This window comes from Thermobia domestica, chromosome 9 (assembly GCF_964235325.1).
Source record: "Thermobia domestica chromosome 9, izTheDome1.hap1.1, whole genome shotgun sequence".
Classification (NCBI taxonomy): Eukaryota; Metazoa; Arthropoda; class Insecta; order Zygentoma; family Lepismatidae; genus Thermobia; species Thermobia domestica.
Window position 1 is genome coordinate 95,197,424 of NC_137462.1, and position 27,747 is coordinate 95,225,170.

The 27,747-nt window shown below is 35.3% G+C and overlaps 1 protein-coding gene across 1 annotated transcript in view; it reads right to left on the reverse strand.

The window, feature by feature from the left end:
* LOC145694046 (zonadhesin-like) overlaps positions 1 to 27,747 on the reverse strand; it is a 139,132-nt gene that overhangs the window by 88,214 nt on the left and 23,171 nt on the right. The window contains exons 2-3 of the mRNA XM_081770185.1: positions 23,576 to 23,749; positions 22,388 to 22,567 (exon numbers count right to left, since the gene is read on the reverse strand). Of these exons, the coding sequence (XP_081626311.1) occupies positions 22,388 to 22,567; positions 23,576 to 23,749 (354 nt within the window). The remainder of the gene's footprint in view (positions 1 to 22,387; positions 22,568 to 23,575; positions 23,750 to 27,747) is intronic.

Consider the following 27,747-nt stretch of genomic DNA (forward strand, 5'->3'; position numbering starts at 1 on the left):
TACAAGATGTTTGTTATCTCTCCATAATCCCTCAAGAAAATTTATAATGCAGGATATTGTAGGTTCAGAAAATCATAGAATATTATCAGGAAAAGTTTTTGCAGGAAACCTCATTAGATAAAACCACTCCACCTATTTTCAAACAAGCAGACCTTGTTCATCTTTACAGTTCTAAGTTAGAAGGATTTGGAGGTAATGAGAGATCCAAAAGTTAACACAACAAGATTAAGGAAGACCTTTCTATTCAGTTTCTAGACATGCGCCCACAAAAGAAGGGAAGAGACATCTTCCTGGCATTTGGCAAAGACTTTGGCACAGCTTTGGCAAAGTATGTGAGTTAGACATCGAAAGTGATACTCTTCAAGTAGCGTATGCAGCACAAATCGTTCGAGTACAAATATTTAATGAACATAATTCCCAATTATTGCCCCAATTAGCCAGCATGATTCTGGAGGGCCCTGATATTCACAAAAAAAAGGATTGTACGTCTTCAGCAGCTCTAACCAGAGCACAGCTTCTAAAGTTTAACTGAATTAATCATACAAAATCAAACAATACACCACATGTTTAACAAAGCAGAGTGCAAGAGACTAGTTCCTATTTACATTAGTCTAATGATACATGTTCTAAAGCACGTGAGAGGGAAATTGTTGAGAGACTTTCTCAACTGGGAGTGAGCATATTTTATGACAGAGTTCTTTGTTTTTCTGCAGAAATGGGTGATAATGTCTGCCAGCAGTATCATAAAGAATTACTCGAAAATTACATGAAATATATTTACAACCGCAGAAGTAGACAATGTAGACAACTTCACAAGGGACATCATCCAAATATCCGGCTCCGTTTTCAATGATCTTTTTTTTTTTCGATATAGGGCATGTACGCATTATTTATGACGACAGAAAGTTTTGCTAGGCTGCATGCTCTTTATTTTGTTATAATTTGAAGAGTTGTCATGTGTTCTGCAGACATACACTGCATTACTGCAGAAGTCACTTTGCGAACGGAGTGTTAATGAAAAAAAGTGTGTGTCTGTATCATGTATTATTATATCATGACCATAATATCAGAACAGGTAACTTGTTTATAAAGAGGTGTAACTTGATAGAGTTCCCGATTAAAACTGTTTATAAATCTTACAAATAAGCACCGTCGACAACAATCACTAGGAAACGAATGACATTTCTGTCTGACTAGCTAAAAAGTTGAGATAGAAAATAAACATGAGCATACCATTGGCTTTTTGGGAAAATTTGCTATTAAAATGAGCTGTCACATGCAATGATTTTCATTTTTCACAACTTCACTGTAATTCAAAATGGCGAATTTGAAGATGGCTGCCGTCAAGGTTATCCTTACCGTACCACTTCCTTCTTGGCCTAACTGTATTACTGAAGCTTCTATCCACTTATTATGATAAACACGCGAGTTAGAAGCGGGGATAAAGGACTTACGCACACATTAAGCATAAAAAAGATAATATGCCTGTAACTTTTCCCCAAATGTGCGTATCTTAAAACTAAGTTCACCATTGTTTTCCTGCTTAAATTCTTCCCTGGAATTATGTATCCTATTGCCCAATTTTCATTTTAAAATCTTGACCTTAATTCAAAATGGCGGATTTCAAAATGGCTGCTGTCAAGGTCACACCTACCATGTGACTTCTCCGACGCCTAATATATGTATCCACATGGTTGTTCTTCACTTTCTATCATTAACACTCCGCTTGAAAAGGGACTGCTGCAGTAATCTCTAATACACATGACAACTCATACAAAATATAGAAAAATAGAAAACATGCACGATGGCAAAACTTTCTGTCATTACAAATAACGCGTACATGCTATCAGCAAAAACAAATCATTGAAATCGGATCCGAACATTTGGGTGATGTCCCTTATCAGTTCAATAACTTCGAAAGAGTTTTTTTCATAGTACATCTTACTGTTCCAAAACCCCAATGTCAGCGGTGGTGGAGTTGATCGTAATATTGTTTGCAATGGGAGGAGTAAACCAAACATCCTCAAAGACGATTGGATCTCTACTAAAGCATTACACGGACTTGCCACCAGTCAATTAGAGTACTGACAAACACCGTGTGCGTGGGTTTTCTCGGGGTTCTCCCGTTTCCTCCCACTTTCTTCATTCCACCATTTCATTCATTACTCATCATCACCGTCTCCTTTAGCCTAACCGGCAGAAGCGTGGGACGTAAAACTCAAAGATTTCATTTCATTTCATTTTCAATTAGAGTACTAAGGGATTACCAGTTCTAGCTTCTAATGTAACATCTATGAACAAACAAGACTACAGAATACGAAAAAGCGGAATAAAATTGGGTAGAAAATACACAAGAGGGCATCAAGTATAATATCGATACATTATAAAATGTATCTAGTGCTGCATACCAAGCCGCTCAACGAAGTCCAGAAGAGGGAAGTGTAATATGCCCTTCAACTTTACTTCCCATTTTTTCTTGAAAATGCACACAGAGTCAAAATGATTAAGCAGTCCATGGATGTAGTGAACAAAGCTTCCAAACATATGAATACAAGCCACACGCAAGTGATCACTTTTGGTCAACCCTTGTACACTTTGACAAAGCAAATTCAATGAAAGTGGCCAGCTGTGTATGGTGAATAAAATATTGTAGTCAAGGTGGGTGGTTTACACAATGAGATGATCGTTTTAAAGATAATAGGTGGGTGATATGCTTAGAGGTAGTGGCTGGGTTGGGCCACTAGTTAAAACAGGCATTGCATCACCTAGAATATGTGACTGGTTTTTTGAACGCAGCACACACTACACGTACTAGAAGAGCCCATGAAGTGACAACTTGTGCACTATATATTCTTCAGCATCGTGCACATCAGCATTAACGGAACATTTCATTAACCCAACATTTCATTATCATTAGTCTTAAAGCACGGCTGTGCCAAGTTTAACCCTTATCCGGGCAACCGGGGCCTCCCAGGCCCAGTAGCTTCATTTTTCTAAAATTTCTCAATAACCATACATATTTCGAAGACATAAAATACTGAATTCTTCTATCTTTCGTCGAAGTTAAAGTCATGAACATATCGAGTTGGTAAAGCTTTTTATTTTAATTTGAAAATATTTTCCTGACGTTACCGGGCAACCGGGGCCTAGGAGGCCCCGTATAACTTTAGTGAAATTCCTGTCAAATATTAGATCAAATTGTCACATAATTATATATTGAACACGTGACTATTGTAACCTTTAGTCGGAACAGTATGCGGCAACAGACATTGAATTTTGAGTGTTCTGCACTTAAAATATATACTGGGCCTCACAAGCGCCGGTTGCCCATTTACGTTACAAAAATGTCTTGCCCGGATAAGGGTTAATTCATCAAAGAAAGGTATTTATCAAATATACATAGAAAATTTTAAAAAATAGAAAAACGTTTATTTTTTCTGGTAGTTTAGCAACCACTTAGCAATCAAAGGAGCTGTGATGGCCTGCAGGAGTAACAGTACCACGAGGGGAAAGATTATCCTCACCCATCTAATAATCCAATTCCAGCGGAAGTGGCCATTACCTCTTCTCTCACAAGCCGCTGATTTCACATTAAGGTTGTAGTGATAAGGTTTAATATGTTTGCGCTGGTTGAATTTTATCTTCTGTTCTTAAAGTTGTCACATTTCTATGATATATGAGTGTACAATATAGTATTATGTAGAATCGAGAATACATAACTGAACACGGGGATATTTATATATATATATATAATTTGGTGACACCAATTTGGAACTTGTAGCATCCAAAATTTATATGATTGTATAATAATATAAAGTAAATACTAGTTTTTTTTACACAAATATTCGCACTAATGAAACAAACTTTTACAAGCAAATACGTGTCCAAATAAGTAATTAAATATTGCTATATTTTGAATTACTGACATAATAAAAAAAAGAACGTGGGTACGATGGTGACACTTGGCCCTGTTGTACACGCCATTCTCGCGTACACGGGTCATAACATATAATTAATTCCTCAATCCTGCATGAATAGTGGAACCACGAATAATGTCTAGGTATGGGTATTGAGTTCGTTCCCCATAGAATTCTTTCTCTTTTACGACCCCTCTTTATATTCTGATAAAAGAGTGTGAACCATTTTCCAACTCCTATTTAACATAGTAGAAATACACATATTGCAACCCCTAATGCAAGATAGCAGAGATTGCCGAGCACATTTCCAGAACCCTATTAAATACAGCTGAAATTCCATAGAGTTTAGGCTAAACACAGTAGCGTACTAGGAACAAATACTGCACAGGGCTACGGTATATAGTCCACAAGAAAGACTACAATCATTGCTTTTAATCCCTATTTAACATAGCAAAGAATACATGAACTCCTATTTAACATAGCAAAAGACTAAGTACATACGTGTATTCCAACTCCTATTTAACATAGCAGAAATTACACACAGTCTGGTCTACGCCATATTTTCAATCCCCCTATTTAACATAGCAAGGAGTTTATTGTGCCAAATCTAGTTACGACTACTTTTTGCAACCCATATTAAACATAGGAGAAATTAGAAACACATATTCCAACCAGGCATATTTTCAACTCCATAAGAAGTATTGTCTAGGTAAGGGAAAACCCCGTTCTTTTTTACTATTCCCTATATAATATATTAGAGCATACACACAAAAGACTATGACTAGCAGAAATTCCACATAATCTAGGCTACGGTAAAGCAGCAGACCACGAACACGTATTTCAACCCCTGTGTAAGGTTATGACTACATTTTCAACCTATTACACGTAGAAACACATTTTTTCAGTCCCGTAATTAAAAGTAAAAGAGTACTAGCATATTTTCAACCCCTATTTAACAAAGGCTACAAGCACTGCTTTCTAACACAGAGTCTAGGCTACAATATATTTTTCTAACCTCTGTTTAACATAGCAGAGATTAAAATACATAAGACTATGACACCCTTTCTCTACCCCTATTTACCGTACCTTATTCTCGTTTTACAACACCATTTTTCAACCCCTGTTTAACATAGCACAAAGGTTATGATGGGTATGAGATCTCGTTTCTTTCCATAACCCCTGTTTTACATAGGGCTTGCATGAAACATACTGAATAAGAATATATTGATTTATGTGGGATATGTTCTATTATAAAAAAATAACCGGTTTGAATGAAACTTGGTATATAGGGGTTTTCGAACATACTGATTACGAATATTATATTTGTTTATACCTAAGTCTTACAACTTATGTGTGATACGCCCTTTTATGAAAATTTTAACAGATGTACATGAAACACGGTATATAGTTGTTTTTGAAGATGCTGATTACGAACATTATCTTAATTTGTGTGGGATACACTCTTTTATAGAAATTATAATCGATTTGCATGAAACTCGGTATATAAAGCTTTCCGAACATGGTGCTCATGAACACCATCTTTGTTTTCACCTAGATCTTATAGCTCATGTGGAATAAGCCTTTATATAGAAATTTAACCCATTTGAACGAAACACGGTATATAAGAGCTTTCGAACATGCTGATTACGAACACTATATTAGTTTTAATTAGATTTCATATTTGATGTGGAATACGGCCTTTTATAAAATTATAAATGATTTGCATGAGACTCGGTATACAAGAGTTTAAGAAAATGATCACAAATATTATATTTGGTTTTAACTAAGTCTTACGGTTTATGTTGTATATGCTCTTTTATAAAAAATGTTAACCGACTTTCATGAAACTCGGTTTATATGGTTTTCGAAGATTATAGTCAAATATTTGATTATGTATAACTTGTAATCGGTACAACATATTAAAATTCGGTTTTCACATATACCAACGGGACATTGACTACTACATACCACCTAAAGGTCAAATGTCAAAAATTCAATTCTGCATGACTCATAAATGATACAACATATTAAAATTACGTTTGAAGTTTTCGGTATAAAGACAGCAAATAATTTATGTGAAAGAAACAGTGATCTCAAAAGTATGGCAACTTTGTCTAACCCTATTTAACATAACAGAAATTACACAAGAAAAGGGAAACATTATCGTAGATTGGGGACACGCGAACGGAGTTTGTGTTCTTTTTTTAACATAAGAGCTCACTTTTTTATTATAACAGAAATTACAAAAGAAAGACTGGCCGTTCTAAGGGAATCTATTAACATATAAATTAATGCGGAACTGTTTTTCCAGCTCTTATCGCCATAAAAGAAATTTTACAAATATTGTGGAAGACTCTGGTCTCTTTGTTTCAATACTTACAAAATACATTCTATTGAGCCTCTTTTGGACACGCTTTATCAGAGGTCAAATGTCAAAAATTTAACCACGTATAACTCGTAAACGGTACTTCGATGTCAAAGATAAAATATGTAACTGTATATAATTCGTAAACTGTTCAACATATAAACGTTATGCTTTTATATTTGGTACGAGGGCATTGAAACACGGTGATCTGTGTACGAAATAATTCAAATAATAGGGCATTTTATAAAAGGCTATGAAAAATAAGTTGCAATGAAGATAATGCGACTTATGTCCTCTGAGGTTCTCTAATTGAAAATTGCTTTAATGTAATCCCATTTACTAGTAGTGAAATATCTTAAAACTTAAATTAGTTTAGAACTCTGTAAAATTCAAATAAGAGACGAAAAGCCATTTTAAAGTTGTAGACCTGTTTTCCGTATGATTTTTTATTTGAAAAATTAACTGAACTTTGTAAGGTTCAGATAATAGACGAAGAGCCATTTCAAAGTTTGCAGACCACTTTTTGGTACAATTTTTTGTTAGAAAAAATAACTAGCTCGAATTTTGGTATGTACAAAATATGTACTGTTTAATAAAGGAAGGAAAATCATTTTAAAAATTTAGCTATTTGCAGTGTGGCTTTTTAAAATTTAAATTTTGAAAAATTTATGTATATTTTGTACCAACCTAAAACATTTATCATTCCAATAAGCGAAAGTGGGTAAATTTTAATGGTACACAATTTTAATTTGACATTTAATTACCTCAAATTTTGCGCTATATTTTTACCTTTTTATACCAATAATAAAATTTTTGTAACATTTAAATAAACAAAGGAATGTTATATTAAAATTTGTGGTGTGATCTCTTGAAATTCGAATTTTCTATAGCAGTTCCCTTTCTTTAAACGACCTCTATTTATTATAGCAGAAATTATACAAGAAAGACTATGAGTCTTCTAACGACCCCTATGCAACATAGCAGAAATTACAAATAAATTAATGTGAAATTTGTTTTGAATTCGTATTGAACATAGGAGAAATTATAAAACCATTATTAAAGACTTTGGCCTCTTTATTTCCACACCAGCGAAATACATTCTATAGAGCCTCTTTGGGACACGCTTCATACAGGGCAGGGGCAAAATGGCAATATTTAACGATGCATAACTCGTTAACGATACCTAGTGGTCAAAGGTCAAATATTTAATTGTGTATTACTCGTAAACGGTACCACATATGGAGATTCTGCTGTAATCTTTGGTATGAATACTTTGAAAAACGATGGCATTCCCTATCTACGTAATCCACATAACAGGCCATTTTCTAAAAGGACGTGAAAAAGTGGTGCCCATGAAGTCAATGTGACATACATCCCCTAACGTTAACTAATTGGAAGTTCCTTTGATATAGGCCCATTTGGTTGTAATGTAATATTTTCGAATTTAAATTTTTAAGGAATTAGAACGTTTTACTATTTTGTGCATTGTTGTATTAACCAAAACCGTAGTATTCAAATAAATAAATAAGGGTCATTTTAAAATTTGGAGACCAATTTTTAATTTGGGCGGGTGGGCTAGAAAATAACTCTACTCAATTTCTCTCAGAAAAAAACTATAAATTACACTGTACTTATTACTCAAAATGCTCCGGTGGGCTAATGGAAATATTCGAAAATTTGTGATCTTAAAGCATCTACCACCATGCTCCGGTGGACTAATGAAAATATTTGAAAGTTTGGGATCGTAACAAAGGCGTAAGCCTCATAGCATCTCTATCCATGTGCTGGTGCTGTGGCATCAGTTGTGACTCAGAATAATCTCTAAAATACTCATAGAATAATGTAACAATTGGGGATGGAACTGATGTACAACACGGTACTTAACAACTAAATTATGATTGAATTTAAATAAAATTCAAATGTTTCTAATTTTGAAAAATAACTAGTTTTGGGAAACAGCTGAGAAAGAGAAAGGATGTAACTAACAAATAGGAATGAGCACTAGCCTGATAATTCCAACGAGGCTGGCGTCGTCCTAGTCATCTGGAATGATGAATGTTTTTCCTGGAGGAGCCTGGATAAGCTGGAGACAGTCAACATATGGATCTCTATCCTGTTGATCTGGAAAGGGCGTCGATAATGCGGCTTTACAATGATGTCCTCCTACACCTTCATTCTACTAGTCTGCTGAATCTTGATGAGTCTGCGGTGATAAACCAACAGAATGGTACTCTTGACTATGGAGGTGGCTATTCCAACGGTGCGTTCTGCTTCTCTCGTCGATCCTGCACCTATCCTAATCGTGTGTTGAATACCCCTTGTTGTTGTGTTCCTCGTGGTTTTGTTTGGCTGAAGAATGATGCGTTACGCGTCCAAAGAATCGGGAAGTATCAGGCTATGCTTGAAGGTATGCGGAAAGGTAATGAGGAAGCTAGTCGAGTTTATTAGCAAAAATGTGTTTACAACAGGTGTCTGAGAAAGTACAATCCTGATCAAAGTTTTCTTCCAATGAGTTTTCAAGAGTTCATAATTATATCGTTAATAGTGTAATTTAATAAATAATCGAATTTAGTGAATTAAATTAGAGTTTATACAATTATTTCATTGTCACTTCATATCCAATACACAGTTACTTCACACTAATTAACTAGTTCAGGTTTTTTTTACTATTTTTGTACTTACAAAAATTGTACTATTTAATAAACGAAGGAGAATCGTTTTAGAGACTTACCCACTTTGGCAATTGTAGTACGTCACTTTTAAATTTAAATATTAACTAACCCAAAACTTTGTACCTTTGGTACCAGCAAGATAATTTGTACTATTTAAATAAACAAGGAAGGATCATTTTAAAAATTGAATGCGCTATTGAGTTGGGGTGTGACATTCTAAAATTTGAATTTTGTACTATTTGTTATATGTTTTCCATTATACCATTTTAAAATTTACGGATCCATTTAGTTATACTGCAATATTTTGAAATTCAACTTTATATAAGTTAAAATTTCATACTACTTTCGTATTACAGTATTTTGTAACACCAAGAAAATATTTGCAACAAACGAAGGTATATTATTTCAAAAATTGTTGCGGTCCATTAAGTTGCGGTACTACATCTTCAAATTTGAATGTTTACCAGATCAGAATTTTATATCTTTCATGTACCACGAAGAAAAAAATATTTTATTCAAATAAACGTAGCATTGTTGTAATTGTACGTCTGTGCCAAAACTCTAGGACCATTGGACAAGTCCGTTATGACCAAAAATAGGGAAAAGTTTACAAAGAGGACCATTTTAAAATTTGGGACTGTGTCTCTGGTTACTAAGTAAGGCGTTTAACACGTGCAACCTAAATTCAATTTCTAATGGGAGGTCATGCGACTTCAGTCTTACACTTAGTTATACATAAATTACTTCAGTATTAAATGGGACGCAAAAGTCCAAATTTACCATAAAATTAATCTTCCCAGGCACTAATTTAATCTAGGATGCATTAATAGTTAACAATCCTGTTAGTTACAATCAAATAGTTCCGTATTTCATTTAAAAAATACTTAATCACAGCTTACCCAACTACAGAACACCGTGTTCATTAGTAAGGGTTACGCAAGTAGGTGAACACTGAACCTTTCTAATCACTACAATGTATTTTAGTAAACACCTTATTGTTAGTCTCTGCTGGTATTATCTTCCTCATTCATTCATATATATATTTGTATCGAACTTCCAATCATATGCCAAATATTCGTAATCGATTTTTTCCTTTTCCAGGTAACCTTGATTAGCACAATCAATCCATTTTTAATTATAATGACATTTTTAACTAGTATTACTTGCACAGCCTTTTACAATTATCAACTCATAAGACACTTTCCCAATTCATGAACACTTTCTACACAACAGCCTTATTCTTAATATGAAACAAAGCCAAAATAACTGTTGCGATTGGAAAAATTTTACTTTTACTTTTCATATGCGCAAAATACCGCAACCATAGTTCTGAGACTTAAATAAAACTATTCACAGCTAATAGTGTGGCATTATTTATAATAATCTTAGTAACCATAATTAATATGGAGTCTGCTACACAGAATTAAGCGAAAAAAGGATGTGTCCCCAATTTCAATAACTTTTCTCGTGAATAATTACATTAGACCGTCTGTGCACATTTAAATATTTGTACCTAGAAGGGCATTATACAAGTAATTGATTAGATTCATGTTATCATTTCTCATTAGTTTCTATTAAACAACTATTGCCTAATGAAATTACATTGAATTAATGTGATGCCACAGATTGTTGGTTGTTCTTGTTTAGTCTTTGTAGGAACAAAATGCAGAGTAGTAACTAAAATCAATGGCATTAAAAACTTGTAATAAGATATCCACATTGAAGCCCATTTAGCTCAGAATTTTATACCATTTTGTTCCATTCAAATAAACGGTGTGTTGATGTGCTATTTTGTGTGTGCTTTAACTCTTACTTAGTGACCCGAAAGGCAGTCTCGTTTATAAAAATATTTTACATTTTTAAATTCTTTTTTTAAATTCTTTGCATTTTTGCTCATATTGGACTTGCCCTATAACCCCAGGTGTACAGAGGTCGTTCAGTGTACATTTGCCGAATTTCGCCTATCTAACAATTTAGAAGAATCCATGGCGCCAGGTCCGTAAGTGCTCGATGTGTTTCCCTTGGTTCCTAACAATAGCCCGACAGAGTAATTTCCAATGTAATAGGCTTCTCTGAAGAACTGGGAGGGGAATCTTGTCCCATTCCCTTTTGCACAGCTTTCCAAAGTCCTTCAACAGTTGTCACAGGCCTTTTTCCCAAAGCTCGCTTCAGCAACCCAAATCCACAATAGTACATAGGACTTGCATGTAGAGATTTAACAGGTAACTCATTGAAAGGTATCACCTGTATACCACTTGCCTCCTCCATGTCCCTGTAGAATGCGAGGAACCATCGTGAGGTATGTGATGAGGCCTTGTCCATGTTAATGCGCACTAGATTGGCGTCATTTCCGTACATTGTTGGAATCTCATGCTCGTAGATTGGCCGCATTATCTGCTCCTGAAAATACTGCGAATTTATTTTGCAGTTCTTCGCCACCCTACGAATCTTCAGTCTACCTCCGTAACAGTGGCCAGTAACTACCATGAACCCTTTTGGGAAGGATTCTCTACAGACACGGACCCACCTTCTGCAGTTCTTGGCGCCTTTCTTTCGGTACATGATGGCTCTCGGTTTGTCGCAGTAAGAAAGGTAAATCCATGCTTCATCGAGAGTTACGACGTACATCCGCCTTTGTTTTGCCAGATGCCGTTCATACAGCTTCCGGGCGTTACACTTTCGTTCCTTTTGTTGGGCATCCGTGAGAAGATGGCCGCGAGCTTTCATGACTTTTTCCAGCTTGAGTTGATGGTGTAACGTCTGGCTCACAGTCCCAAAAGACAAGTCAAAACGATTAGCCATACACCTTTGTGTTGGTGGATTTTCTTGCATTGCCATTTTGCGAAGTTTCCACTGCATAGTGGAGGTGGCCTTGGTGCATTCCCGCTTCCTGGGCAACTTCGTTGGTGGTCCAAATAGTGGAGCTTCGTTGCCGTTATACTTTTTAATAACGTTTTTTATTCCACTTAAACTATTGTTGCAACCATTCTTCTTGCACTGTTTTCTAATGACAGAAACACTAAAGTGGGCGTCATAAACAGCCGCAACATAGCCTTCCCAAAACCGGCTTAGTTTTGGCAGCATTTTGGTCCAGAGAGGAATTCCACACACTTGGTAACAAATATAACACAGCGTCATTGTCGTCCGCGCGGATAAACAACTCTGTTCCCAGGAAGCCACTGCACAACACTATAGGACGCCACGAGCCAGGTCGGTTGAATCCATTCTCCCCGGGAGGGGGAAGGAACGAAATCGGCCAAACGTAGGGTGAACAACCTCTGTAGTGCCACAACTTACTGGACCACCCAAATTTTGAAATAATTCTTTGTTTAATTGAACGGTAAAATGTTTTCTTACCAGGGATGATTCATTATCGGGACCAAGTACTTGGATAAAACCTATATATCGTCTGTAAGTTGTTGCCATGAGAAGTACGAAACCATTTTCAAATCACGGGCAAACCCACAACGTCACCCTACAAGGAGCCAGTTTGTTGGTATTTATGACCCTATGTATGACATTATCGACAGAAGTAAAAACGATTGTTACGACCCATAACACGTAAGCATCTGAGCCCATTATGTTACTTTTTGGCCCGTTGCTAGAACGTTACTTGGGCAAGGGTTTGGTAATATCACTTTGCACCCAGACGTACCCATTTGGTCAGTGTTGCCAACGAATTTTAAATACAATGTGGCAAATGGTTTCTCTTCCACTGAACGTATATCCATGTAACGTGGCATAAACATCATTCGTCACAAGAGAAAATATGCTGTGGACGTATTTCTCTTTTAAGGACCAAATTTTGTTAATGTTGCCAACAAGTGGTAAAAATGAGAAGGTGTAAAACAAGTTCTGTACGATGAGAAGTTTATACATCAAGCTTGACAGAAATATCACACGACACTATAGCAAGAAGACGTTGAGTGTGACCATTTCTCAACCATTCTAGGTTGTCACTGTTGCCAACCTAATGTGAACATCAAGGTGTTGCAAGTGACATGTTTGCAATTGAACCAATATATAACAAATGAGACATAAGCAACATTGGACAATGGAAAACCTAGCATGGGTCACAGTCTAATTATGTACGCTAATGCTGTAGACTTCATGCAAAAATCTTGAATGTTCGAATTGGTTGGCAACTCTGCTAAACTATGGTGCTTTGGAGACGGGGACTGTCATACTATGTTTTCCATTGTCCAATGCTGCTTATGTCAGATTTGATTTATATTCGTTCCATGGCAAGCACGCCATTTGTAATATTGTAATGTTTACAGTTGGTTGGCCACAGTGACAACCTAGAATGGTTGGGAAATGGTGACACTCAAAGTCTTCTTGCTATAGTATCGTGTGATATTTCTACCAAGCTTGGCGTGTAAACGTCTTATCGTACGGGACCTGTTTTACACCTCATTTTTACAATTGGTTGGCAACACTAACAAAATGTGGTTCTTGAGAGAGGAATACGTCCACAGTATATTTTCTCTAGTGACGAATGATGTTTATGCCACGTTACATGGATATACGTTCAGTGGTAGAGAAACCATTTGCCACACTGTATTTACAATTCGTTGGCAACACTGACCAAATGGGTACGTCTGGGTGCAAAGTGATATTACCAAACCCTTGCGTAAGTAACGTTCTAGCAACGAGCCAAAAAGGAACATAATGGGCTCAGATGCTTACGTATTATGGGTCGTAACATTCGTTTCTACTTCTACCGAATATATCATACATAGGGTCACAAATACCAACAAACTGGCCCCTTGTAGGGTGACGTTGTGGGTTTGCCCGTGATTTCAAAACGGTTTCGTACTTCTCATGGCAAGGGCTTTCAGACGATATATAGGTTTTGTCCAGGTACTTGGTCCCGGTATAAAATCATCCCTAGTTAGTGTTACAACATGTACAAAATTCTGAATTAGTTAAAAATTTGAATTCGAAGATGTCATATAACAAAGTTTAATATGGCTCACCTTTTTATTTAAGTGGTACAAAAAATTATTAGTAGTACGAAAACGTACACAAATAGTATAAAATTTTCAGCTATCTAAACTCTGAATAAAAATTCGCACCACAAAAACTGGTCCGCAAATTTTGAAATGGCCCTTCTTCGCTTATTTGGATGGTATTCAGATTTTTCTACTGCTACACAAATTTTAAAATAACTCTTCTTTGATTATTTGAATGGTATAAAAAGGTACAAAATCTTAACCTAGTTAAAATGAAATTTAAAAATGTTGCACTACAACTAAATGGTCCCATAATAAAGAGACTTACAACTAGTAGTAGTACTATTAATATTATTCGTTTTAATCGCATATGGTACATAAATGTCAAATTATTTGCGTAGTAGTAAGGAATAGAAACAAATTAAACAAAATTAAGGTTCGGAAATGGACTTGTTTGTATAAAGACTGACTTCACAAGCTTAGGAAAAATAGTCATGAAAGGAAATGCAGAAAATTTAAATAGACGTGTGATCACTACGGACAGCAATACATGGACTACAATTTGCTCTAGTATGTTGAATTTAATAATATTAATAATAATAATAATAATAATAATAATAATAATAATAATAATAATAATAATAATAATAATAATAATAATAATAATAATAATAATAATAATAATAAGTATAAGAGGTATATAAGGGGAAAGAAATAAGTGAAAATACTGGAGAATAAAATGTACACTTGAAATGGAAATTAGCGTTAGGGGGACGTTAAAGGACATAAATTTCATTGGCTGCTATATTAATTTCCAACACTTAGTTCCTCGTGGTCACTGCTGTTTTCATCACGTTTTATAAAAGTGGCTGTTATGTACATTACGTCGAATACAGGAAGTCAACGCTTTTGAATGTTCTCATACCAAATGTGGAAGCAGAATTTGTATATGTTTCGACGTTCATGAGCACCATCTAATTGAAAGTTTGACCTTTGTCCTCAAGGTACTTTGTACTTCCCTTGTATCGTGTATTAGATTCTTGACTTGTACGAAGCGTGTTCAAATAAGACTATGGTTCTTTATAAAGGATGTATAATTTGTGTTATGTTAAATATTACTTGCAAACATGATGAGGCTATGGTACTTTTATCCGTAATATCTACACGAAATACCAATGAGCAATTTCGATTAGCTTTCGGCAGTCACGAAACATTAAAAACTGGAAATGATGTGGGCCTCGTTTGTAACAGTTTTCCAGAGCAGGAAATCGTTTGTCCTTCACGAGCCATTTACCGTCCATTTTCACCTCGTGGATATTCCAAGAGAATACGGATATGTAGATCGTTTAGCCCAAGGCATACTACAAAATGAAGAACTGCTACGAAGCAAAGGAGAGATTGTACGCGTAAATAATGAAGATTCAAAATACTTAGCGTATACCCTTGTAATTACTATTGGTCTGAAGATATAGAAGAATGTAGATATAAAGCGTTTTAACCAATATCGAAATCATGGAAAGTGTGTTGTCGACCATGAAGTAGATGCTTTGTGTACAAATGCAGAAGTCAATTTGGACCATGGTGAATGAAATCCGAGAATTCCAGTCTTACCTTAAAGAGTATAATATTACTGTTTATACTAGTTTTTCAGGTCGTGACATCATGTACGAGGAATCCAATTGAAATGAAAATTGCACTCCCATAAATTTGATTTGTTGGCTGGTCATTTTGATATTATTCAATCTGTGACTGCTTGTTTCACCACCTAGTTCAACCGCGAGGTGACATAAAAAGTATGGTCATCGTAACAGGCATGCCAAAATTGTCCTGTCAAAACTGCTCGAAATGTTTACAAACACAAGAATGAATCGACGATTGTAATCGTCAATTTTGTGGGGAAAAATGTTTCTATAAAAATCGCAATGCAGTATATCATCAAGGGGAAGCTTTCTATAAAAAGGTGAAGCAATGTACTAAATGTTTCAGAGTATACAGTTTTGTGCAAACTGGAAAATGTATTAATGACTGTAATAAGGTGTTCTGTAATGTATGTAAGAAGATTGGTCCAGCAGCGCATTAATACTTCATGCTTCCTGAGCAGCAATGCTTGAAACTTTGTGTTTTTTCACTTATGCATACAAAGACGGAATTATTATTTTTTATGATAAAGAATCCATGCAGAACAAGAAAATTGACGATAAAATATTCGTTTACATTCCTAATTTATTGGCTGCACAAGTGCTATGCATGTCTTGAAAATGACAATATCCAGCAGTCTTGCAGTAGTTGAGGTAAGCGACAGTACATTTTCAAAGGAAACGATCCAATTTATGATTTTCTTCAGTACTTGCGGGAACATTTCCCAACATAAATAGAATTTTCTGCCTTGCGCACAATGCGAAATTCTACAATGGACATTTTATTCTAAAGGTTATGGTAGAACAACGTCAATGGAGACCTGCCGTCGTATTAACGGGTCCAAGATATTAAGCTTAACACTAAATAGTCTGATATTATTGACTCTTGGAATTCTCTATACGGCATTAAGTAAATTGGAAAAATCGTCCAGTTTAGCAGTAAGCAAAGGCTACTTCATACATTTCTTGAACAACAAGGAAAATCAACGTATATTGGACCACTTCCTGAAATGAAGTTTTATGGTGCGTATGAGATGTCCGTCGAACAGAGAAACAAGTTTATGCAATGGTACAACGATCATTGTAATGACACGTTTCATTTTCAGAAGAAAATTGTCAACTATTACATTCAAGATATCAATGTATTACAAGCATGAAATCAAAGTCAATCCCTTCTTGGAGACGATAACGATTGCAAGCGCTTCAAATTTAGTATTCCGTCCAAATTTCCTCAAGCCCAATACCATTGTAATTCTACCGGCACATGCTTATTGATGGAGAAGTACGCAATCTATCGCTGCAATGCAATGGCTGTCCTACATTGGAAAAACGGAAGGGAAACCAATCTTACATGAGAAAGAGGTGTTTATTGCGGGATTCCGAGTTGATGGGTATTACCGAGAACCCGAGACGTTAGTAGAACATGTCTATAAGCATGAAGGCTGTTTCTAATATGATTGCAAAATATGTTTTACTACAGGAGGTAATTCGTCCGTCTAAAGAAATCCTGAAGACATCATGGACTTCAGTTTTGAACGCATCCAAGGAAAAATTGAAAGACTGTGTGAATTGTGGTACATTGTTCTTGAAATGTGCGAGTGTGAATTTAAATAACTCCTGAAGCAACATCCAGCAATGACGGCGTACCTCAACAAACAGCCGTACATGAATCGCAGCTCCTTAAATCCGAGAGATAGATTTTTGGTGGTACAATAAATTATGTGAAACTGTATCATCATGTGGACGATAAAGCAGGACAAAAAATATCTGGATATTGTTAGTTTATGCCTGTTCATCAAAAAGTTTCCTGTAAGACACCCACGAGGGGAGATAGGAATATACCACGAATAAGTAAAGTAATTGCCCTGATCAAAATGACGATCCCTCGATGTCGCCGTCTCTATCATGGCCTCCTCCCATATAGGTGTAACAAGTAAGTACTGATTCCACTATGTGGTGCTTGTGAAGGTGTGTGAAGAAATGAATCCTGCACCTACAGCAACACGCACAACTATCAGGAGCGATGCCTCATCATATCATGGGTGTCGTACGAAATACGAAAAGCAACAGAATTGCGATATCAACCAGTGGAAATCTTTGAAATTTGGGACTATGACATTGAACACTATGATCCCATCACGGAAAGAGGTGGTTTGTTCATGAACTACATCAACACGTTTCTAAAATTGAAAATGGAAGCTTCTGGATGGTCAAGAGCATGTGCCACCGAAAAAGATAAAACGGCATTTGTACAAAGCCTCCTGGAGCGTGAAGGTATTGCTTTGGACCAAGTCAAAATTGAAAATAATCTTGTTAGACGAAGTTTGTCCAAGCTTGCGTTAAATTTGCCTGGGGCAAATTATCGCACCGTTCAAACCGTAGTCGGACCACTATTATTGATTGGCCAGAAGAATATTATGAAAAACTAACTTTCTCCGATATTAAACTCCATGCAATTGTACCCATCAATGATATCATGTTGTGTGCGTTCTGGGAGTACAATGAACATGTCCCTATTCAAAATAGAAACACCAATGTTGTTCTTGGACCGTTCACAAAATGTCAAGCACGTCTGGAACTGTACAAGTATCTGGAAATGTTGTACGAACGTGTATTGTACTTTGACAAGGATTCTGTCATATTCATGGAAGAACCGGGAGAGCCAAGCGTTAAACCTTCCACTTTTTTTTTAGGATGATTATCAGATAAGGTAGTTTCTTATGGACTACGGGCCTACATCGAGATATTTGTTAATGGAGGGCAAGAACATTATGGTTTAGAAAAACCCAATCCTGACACCAACGTCACTAGCTGTATATGAAAGATAAGAGAATTTACATTAAACTATGAGACATAACAACATTTAAATTTGAACACCTTAAGAGAAATGATTTCTAATCAATGTCGCGGACAAGTGACTACCACCATTCCACATTTGCCGTACCAAAGACCATAGCGTCTTCACTCGCAAAGAACAAAAATTCATCAGCGTTTAGTACACAATGCGACGATTCAGAGAACTTACTTCGTATGATACTGTTCCGTACGGGTACGTTAAAAAACTAAAACTAGAGCACGAAAACGATGAAAACCTGTAAATACTCGATGAGTCAATTTCCCCCCTAGTAACATAGTCTTTTTTCGTTTCTTCTTTTTCCTTTTTTTCCTTATCATAAAACAGAAACCCGTCAGTGGAAAAAATGCAGTCATCTCGTACATTCAAACCCAGAGGAGGAAGAGAGGAAGTGAGCAGAGAGTGTGGATAAGGATTACTACACATTCATCTTGTACGAGTAACTTTTTTTATCATCTTTATTTCTCTCTTTTATGTGAACAAATCCATATCTACTTGTTTATCTTCTATCAGCAAAACAAGTTAATATCAACATGTAAATAATATATTGCTTATTCTTTACCTTTACAGGATAATTTTGAAAGACTTGAGGATAACACGTCCAGGGTATTCATTGAACTAGATTCTGCACTTAACCGTTTTAATAAAATTTCATAATCTATGTAAAAAGCAAATACTTTTCATTAAAATACAACTAGTTGAAAAATATATTTTATTACTTCTTGAAACCCTATTTTCCAGATAATTGATTTTTCTTTCCTCTTCAAATAATGTTGATTTGATAATTTTTCGGTTCAGAATTTGGTATGGGAATTTGATTTTGAAATGTTCAGATTAAGAGTATTATAGTTTTCCAAAATTTGGTTCAAGTTATTAGATTAATTTTTTTTCTGTTCGAGAAAGGATTGATTTGAAATTTTCATTTAAGAATTCTTAGTTTCCAAACTTCGGTTTCATTTTTTAAGTTGAAATAAATTTGTTTGCAAATCATGAGTTTGAAAATTTTAAAAGCTTACTTCGAGAAAAGTTTGATTTGAAAATTGTTGGTTTAAATCATTTGTTTTAAAACTTTTATTTCGAAAATGTTTGTTTCAAAACACTTATTTTTTTGAAAAACCTTTTAAATGCTTAGTTCGAAACTTTTAGTATTTCAATTTGGTTTGAGAAATGTTTCAAAATTACTTTTGAATTATTTGAGTTTGAAAAAAATATTTGAATTTTGATTTAGGAATATTTTACTTTTCCAAAACTTGCCTTAAACTTCAGAATTTTGATTTTACTCTTTAGTTCGAAAAAAATATTATTTTAAAAACTTGAGTTTGAAAATCATGTGTTCGAAAAATTTTAAGTTTAAACGTTTAGTTCGAAAAAGTTTGATTTAAGGATTTTAGATTTCTAAAATTTAGTGTAAATCTTTTAAATTTAGGCGTGAATTTTTTTAGGTTTTCAAAATTTGATTAAAATTTTTAGTTTTATCACATTTTGGTTTGAAAATTTGGTTCGATAACCTTTGATTCAGGAATTTTTAGTTTTCTAAAAACTTGTTTTGATTTTATAGTTTGAAAATTTTGCTTAGAAATTTTATAGTTCGAGACAAAAGATTGATTTAAAAAAATAGTTAGAAAAGTTTGATTTGAAAAGATATTTCGAAAAGTTTCCTTCGAACAATTTTAGTTTCAAAAACTGGTTTGAATTTTTTTAGTTTGAGTTTTTTATCTGAAAGTTTTTACTGTTAGAGAAATTTAAGTTTTGAAAATTCTTGCACTCAACGGAACCGTTTCGAAAATAATCAAAGCAGCATAGATAAAAAAAATTGCAACGCTTTTTCCACTAACGATGCGCTTACTTAGCAACAAAACGTTGAGCGTTTTAAAGTCGCTCAAACGAAAAAACAATGTCTTGTACAGTCTCATTAGAAGAGTTGTTACAATGAACCAATCAATTTTCAGCAAAGCGAAAATTTGACGTCATATTTTATTTAATCCACGAACAGAAACTTTAAACTGTTGTAATTATTATGCAAGGTTCTGGAATCCTGTCTTTTACACATCTTAAAGAATAAATGCATCCTTTCAGGGACATACAAATGAACAACCATGTTTCTCGACTCACCAATCACAATTAAACATTGATCCTCAAAAGTTAGGTACCCATTATCAAAGTTTTAATTTTTAACAATTTATAACCATACAAGGGAACGAAATTAGTCCTGGACAATAACCATGAGTCTGTCAAAAATACCAATCTTGACGTCTGACCTCTGCCAAGAGGGTTCATTCATGTACTTTAACTGTACAGGCAACTGTAGAGACAGACAAACTGTAATCTCTACTAAATCATATAACACTCTCCAATTCTAAAGGAGAACATTATGGTGGCCCTTTTCTTTGCCTCTTCTTTAAGTAGAGTCCTAGAAAGGAACTTCTGTACTCTATCAAGGTAAGAAGGAGGGTAACCATCCTACCCGTAAAAGGAAACGATAACATTTAAGCTGGGTCCCACCTTAAGGTGAGCCCTCCAGAGGAACTTCACTACTTCATCAACGTAATCGAATCACATGACCGAGAACGGATCACATGACTTCATGACGCCATACCACGTGACCTGGAATTTTGATTTTCCCACGTGTGCGGAAGAAATATCACGTAATCTCTAGCAGCCAATCAGAATGGACGAAATTCTGCTGACTCGGTGAGATATAACGGGGCCATAATACTCAGGTCCTGTGTAAAAATGGGATTGTAAAAAACAATGAGTTCTAATAACTGTCAAACTTTTTGCTATGTTAATTGGGGTTGAAAAGAGGTGTTACAAAAGAGAACATGATATGGAAATTACACCACTATCTTAAATAGTGGATGTTTAGGGTTGAAAAATATGTTCGTAATCTGTGCTTGAGTATATAGAGGACGGAAAAGAGAAAATGGTGTATTTCTATAGGGCTTGGAAAAAGAAGTCGTATTCTGCCATGTTAAACAGGGATAGCGAAACACTACATGTAAAAGGTTGAAGATAGGCATAGTTTTCTATTAGTTTGCCGTGTAATTTCTGCTATACTAACTAGGGATTGAAATATATGTTCGTAGTCTTTAGAAAATCTCTTATATGCTAAATATAGGTTGCGAAAAGTAGTCATAGCCTTTCTTAAGTAAGTTCTACTTGTTACATAGCGGTTCGAGTATGTGTTCATATTCTTTAATATCTGCAATGTTAAATATAGGTTGTGAAATTCTGCTCCTAAGCGGTTGAAGAAGTAATCATAGCCTTTCTTGTTTAATCTCTACTATGTCCTATAGGGGTAGCAATATGTTTTCGTATTCTGTAATCTCTGCTGTGTTAAATAAGGGTTACTAAAATATTCTCTGCTGCTGTAAGCCGTAGAATAAACTCTGCTGTAATTTCTGCTAGTCATAGCCTTTCATGTTAAACTCTATTTAATTCATAGGGAATGAAAAAGGGAATTTAAAAATTACAAGTTTTACCACACTGCTGCTCCGTTAGTCATAGCCTTACATCGAGGTTGGAATATGTCTTTCTAGTCTGTTATTTAAATAGAGGTTGAAAAAACGGGTTGTAAAAGAGAACGAGTTTAATATACTTGGTCGGATCTCTGTTATGCTAAATAGGGTTGGAAAATAAGACATATTCTTTAATCAGCATATTAAAAAGGGGTCGTAGGGGAGAAATGGGGTATTTATTTTTCATATATGGACAATACTCGTGGTACCACGTATCATCCAGTGCTGCCGAATTGACTACAAGCTATCGTCTGGGAACGGGAGTACCCCAAGAAAATCTACGGACACGATGTTGCCCACAACAAACTTATTTCACTGGAATCGAACCAGGGATCACACACTCCAGAGGTAAGTGCTCTACCACAAAGTCATCGTACCCCGTTTTCAATACAGCAATATCATTAGTGCATTCGTTGTATATAATTTTGTTTCGTTGGCATGAAATCATAGAAGACTATATCTCACTTACCTGTCGAATTAATACAGTCTTCTGGGGGAACGCACTGCCCTTTAGAATTCCTTACTAATCCACGTTTGCAAATGCAACCCGGAAATAAATGACTACTACAGCCATATGTACGTCTTAGCTGAAGGTCGCAGAAATCGTCACAGCGACTAAAAGGGCTGGGTCTTTCTTCCCCAGGACATTCTGTTTGAGTATTTAGGGTAAAAGATAGTAGATATTAGTTCAAACATAATTTTATTTTTTTAAAAAATATCCAAAGCTTAAAAGAAAAGACATGTTATTTAATAAAATCAAATATTCTGTACGAGTACTTTTAAAACCATAGTCATATTAAGTTCAGTTGCTACGATATGAGCAATATTCGTATATTACTGGAAAGAGGATATAAATCTACTAACTTTCTATTGAGTGATATATTCTTAAATATTTGAATGTAAGCAAACTTATTGTAAATATTAGTTTTGTTATATTTATCTCCTTATCGAGCAGCACCTGATTGCATGAATCTTTAGAAATTAAGCTACTTACAATCAAGTGGAACGTTATAGCAATTTATCTAAACCAAGAAGTTGATTTTTATGCAACACGAGAAAGACTTGTCCCTTCTGCTGCGCTATTAGTTTAAATATAGATGGAGGGTAGAAAGTTAAGTTCAGAAGATTACAGAATTTTTTTTATTTGAAAAGTACACAATATATCTTTACAATTTAGTGAATGCTATTAATACACCTAGAAAACTGTGAACTCTTGACCTCACCTATATAACGATACAACCTCACAGTGAAATCCATATATTTTCCATAATTTGTGTTAGCAGGATTGAAATTCAAATTAATATTATCCTTTTTCAGCTGACTATGGCTAATTTGTGTGTAGTCGTAGGATGCTGAACTATAAGAAAAGTCACGACTTCACTAAAGAAAAGTTTCTTTTCTGTTTTAGCTCAGTTTTATTTGCTAACAGTAATTTTATTTGTTTTCCAGATTCATTTCATATGATGAAGTTCTTAAGTTTGGGGTATTGGGATAAATTATACTAGAGATATATGACTCAGTGTATCATTTTACATTTTCAAGATAATACTTGTCACTTTAAATATAAGAAAGACTGAAACAAGAACAATATAAAATAGAAAACTTTTCGAACTTTTTACCTTGTAACATACTTACAAGAACAAAACAAAATAATCACCTCGTGATGGACACTGAGTAAAATGCACGCACGGTCCATTTCCAGGCAAACGTAAATAACCTGGTTTGCAGAAACATCCACTAGCACAACTTGCAACACAAGAATCTGGTGACTTATCACATGTCACAGGACAATGACTGCCACACTCGTTGAAAACTTCATTTGGTCCACAACCTGACAAGACCAACAACATAGTACAATCAGATATAAGTTAGTCATTTGTGTCTCTTTATCATTTGTAAATGTACGGAGAATAAATTTTATCTGGAAATTCCTTTACATTTTTAATTAGTATATATAGGGCTGAGATTTTCAATAGGGTTGTCTTATCTCGAAAGAATGCAGGCGAAAGAATTCGTAACTAAAATCTAAAAATCAGTGTTACCGATCGGTGAAATTATAATTAATCTATCACAGTTCATATTGTTTTCTTTGTAATAAACCGATTCAGAAATGTGTTCAAGTTTAGGCAAATACAGTTTCGGAACTTATTTAAAGAACAATTTACGTCACTTGCAAAATAGTATACACACCTTCGATAATAATTTGGTAATAACTTGCTAATACATTGACCTCAGTATTGGAAAGAGAGTCAGATTCTCTCCATGGCAAAGAAACTGAATTCCTTGATTCGAGCCGTAAAGTTAAAGATGAGAGGTCGTGGAGGATGTGTGTTCTAGCCCCACTGATGGAAGATAATAATGAAAAAACAATTGGTCGGAAGTCACGAAGTCTTTCATTATACTAATAAATGAAGAAAATGTGTGCTAATGTTAAATACGTATGTTCAGCATTTTAAAATAAGTTATAATGTTTGTATTCCCAACGGAGCCGAAGCAGCTGTACATGCAACCCGAGTTTATTTTTCCACCATTCACAATGCTCCTAAAGCTATCTTAAAGCTGGATTTTCGCAACGCATTCAACTAGCTTCGCCGGGACTCGATACTCACTACAGTGTGGAATGAATTTCCTTCAATTTATCCATATGTTTACCAATGTTAGGCTCAACCCAGTGATCTATTCTTAGTTGAAGACACTATTTCATCCCAGAGAGGAGTACAACAAAGCGAGCCCCTGCGCCCATCACTCTTTGCTATAACCATTTATTCCTTAGTGAAACCAATCAACACTAAATTAAACATCTAGTACTTTAATGATGGGACTATCGCTGAAGAACCTGATGTAGTTCTCTCAACTCTAGCACAAATAAAGGAGAAGGCATCTGCACTTGACCAACATTTGAATTCTTCAAAGTGTCAACTTGGATTTCTTGGGTGAGATGAAGCCAAATTCGACCTATTATTAAAAAAAATGACGAAGCTGCCCCAGGAATACGTCTTCTAACTAACTAGGATGCTTGTCTTCTAGGTGCCGCTCTCACAAACGAAGCATTTACCAATGTCCTGTTAAGCAAAATATCGAAGTTAGAATATTTTTTGTCTCGTCTCGCCTCGATTTCTGTTGATGCAGCTTTCTTTCTTCTACGTGCCTGTTTGTCGATCCCTCGTTTAAACTATTTCTTAAGATGCTTTCCATCTAGGAATGGGTCTGGAGTCAATTTTGAACTGCTCCTTGAGTGACGACTCTTGGATGAAAGCATGCTTACCTGTTGGATTAGGAGGTCTTTGTATTCGACTAATCATTGATATGGCGATTCCTACCTTTTTAGCGTCCTACCACGGATCTCTTCGTTTAATCGATGCTCTCTTTCCACGAGGTTACCACCTGGACACAGATGGAATAGTTCAAGAAGGCTTAAGTAAATGGATAAATATAACATATACGGACCTTCCAGAAATCAGCAAAAGAGGTTTTCAGGCATTTTGGTACACACCAATAGCAGCACATTTTCATGAACTTCTTTTGCAATTCGTTGCTGTTCCAGAGGATACAACTGGACTTCTTGCTGCGTCATTGCCCCATGCTGGGGAATGGTTAAATGCATTACCTTCCCCCATTAGGTCTTCATATATCTAATGAAACCTTTCGAATCGCATTAGCCTTAAGACTAGGTTCAGATGTTTGTGAGCTACATCGCTGTCCAGCTTGCGGTGATCAAGTAATCTAACGCGGCCTGCATGGCCTCTCATTAATGAAGAGCATTGGCAGGAATACCAGACATTCATCTGTTAATGACATCATTTTGCGAGCCCTCACAACGGCAGGAATTCTTTCCATTCGTGCCCCATCAGGCTGTTGTTGTTCTGATGGTAAACGACCTGACGGCATGACATTAATACATTGGATGAGAAGCAAATCACTAGTATGGGATTTTACATGTTCGGACACATTTGCCCATTCAAGCCTCCCATTGACTGTTATGAATGCTGGAGAAGTTGCTAGATGTAGAGAGGCAGAAAAGCAAAGGAAATACAATAATCTCTTCGACAAATTTATTTTTGCTCCAATAGCCATTGAGACCAGTGGGGCATGGGGTCCTAGAAGCCTTGATTTCACAGAGAGGTAGGCAGACGCATATCTATCGTTTCTGGAGATGTTCGTTGAGCATGCTTCTTGATACAACGAATATTCATTGCGGTCCAACGTGGCAAGGTTTCGTCAGTTCTTGGTACGTTGCCGTCTGGAAGGGAACGGTAGGAGATATTTCTTCTCTAGTAGAGTAAAGCGGGACGAAAGGCCGCACTTAACGTTCAACATGCTATTGCTACTATACCAAAAACAATATTGAGATGATTCATACCAGCTAATAAACCTTATTCTTTTGCCTATAAACAGACTGGGTAGATCTATTGTATATGCAAACATTTACCTTACTATTTTTTATTTCCAACCTTAATAGGATGATATTTCATACCGCTTTCTAAAGGATCTGTCTTAGTGTTTATTCTCTTGCTACTTATATCGAGCGTTAGATGTGAATTTATTTCATTTATTCATTGTGTATAAGTCCTTCACTTTAGTTTATTTATGTTGTTTGCACCTTTAGTAAGGCACGCAATGAAGCATAGTCCATGTAAAAAGAAGTCTCACTTTCACTATATAAGGTTTGTTTTACTATGAATTATTTTTTGAAAAATGTAAGTTTTGAATATATAAAAAATAATATTGGAAGTTACATATTGAAAAATAAATAATTTTAATTATTACGGATTACTACGGATTTGTAAAAGAAGGTCAACTAATCCTATGTTGGTAGAGTTTAAGAACCAAAAAATACAAACGTTTTCACATGAAGAACTGAGTCGACAAAAATAGATTTTTTGTTTGAAATGTAACTAAATTGTTAGTTGCGCTAACAAAAAGTAAAAACTTAACATAAATTTGGTGATAAAAATTTACTGTTTATGATTTGTAATAAATTATGTACGTTATTTTTGCAACATTTTAGTTTAATATATAGACAACGTTTATAATTATATTTTTTAAAAATAATCTAACTTGCATTTTTCGCACCTGACTTGAAATTAAGATCAGAGCTGGTTAAAAACGACTTGACCTCAATTGAAGTCTACCTGTATATAATAATGCAGGGGTTTTCAGAGAGACGGTTGGAAGCAGATTTTGTTAAACAAAACCTTAGATGTCACACGTTTATGGTATACTTACTTTGTGCTCAGTGATTGAATAACTTATGTATTTCGTGACTCATCACCGGGATGACCCAAATGAAATCAGACACACAACACACCCAATCAAGTGACCCTTTCAGACTCGTGTTCCGGACTGACCTTGTCTGACTTGGACAGTATGGCCTGGATATAGTATGTCATCATATACATAGGAGCATGAGTGAGGCTAGTAATGCAATTCTAAGAAATATATTGCCCTTTCTTTCCCATTTCTTTTGTTTAATTTCCTTTCTCGCTAGTTGTTTGCGTTGTGTGTGTCAAACATTGTACAGACAGACAACTAAGATGTTTATTAACAGTGGTCGAAGTGAGACGGTATGCGGTAGTATGCAATACCGCCTCTGGTTTTTCTGTAATGAGGACATACCGTCCCTGGTTTTTCAGTGATCAAGACAATACTTAAATAACATGTATTATGAGTCAAAATCATTATAAAACATACCACCTCTGCCTTTTTCCCTCTGCCTTCGAACACTGTTTATCAGGGTACAAACATAAGCTAGATATTTCTACACACATAAGCAGAATCACAGAAAACATAAGCTAGATATTTCTATTATCAGGGATCCTCAAAGTCTAG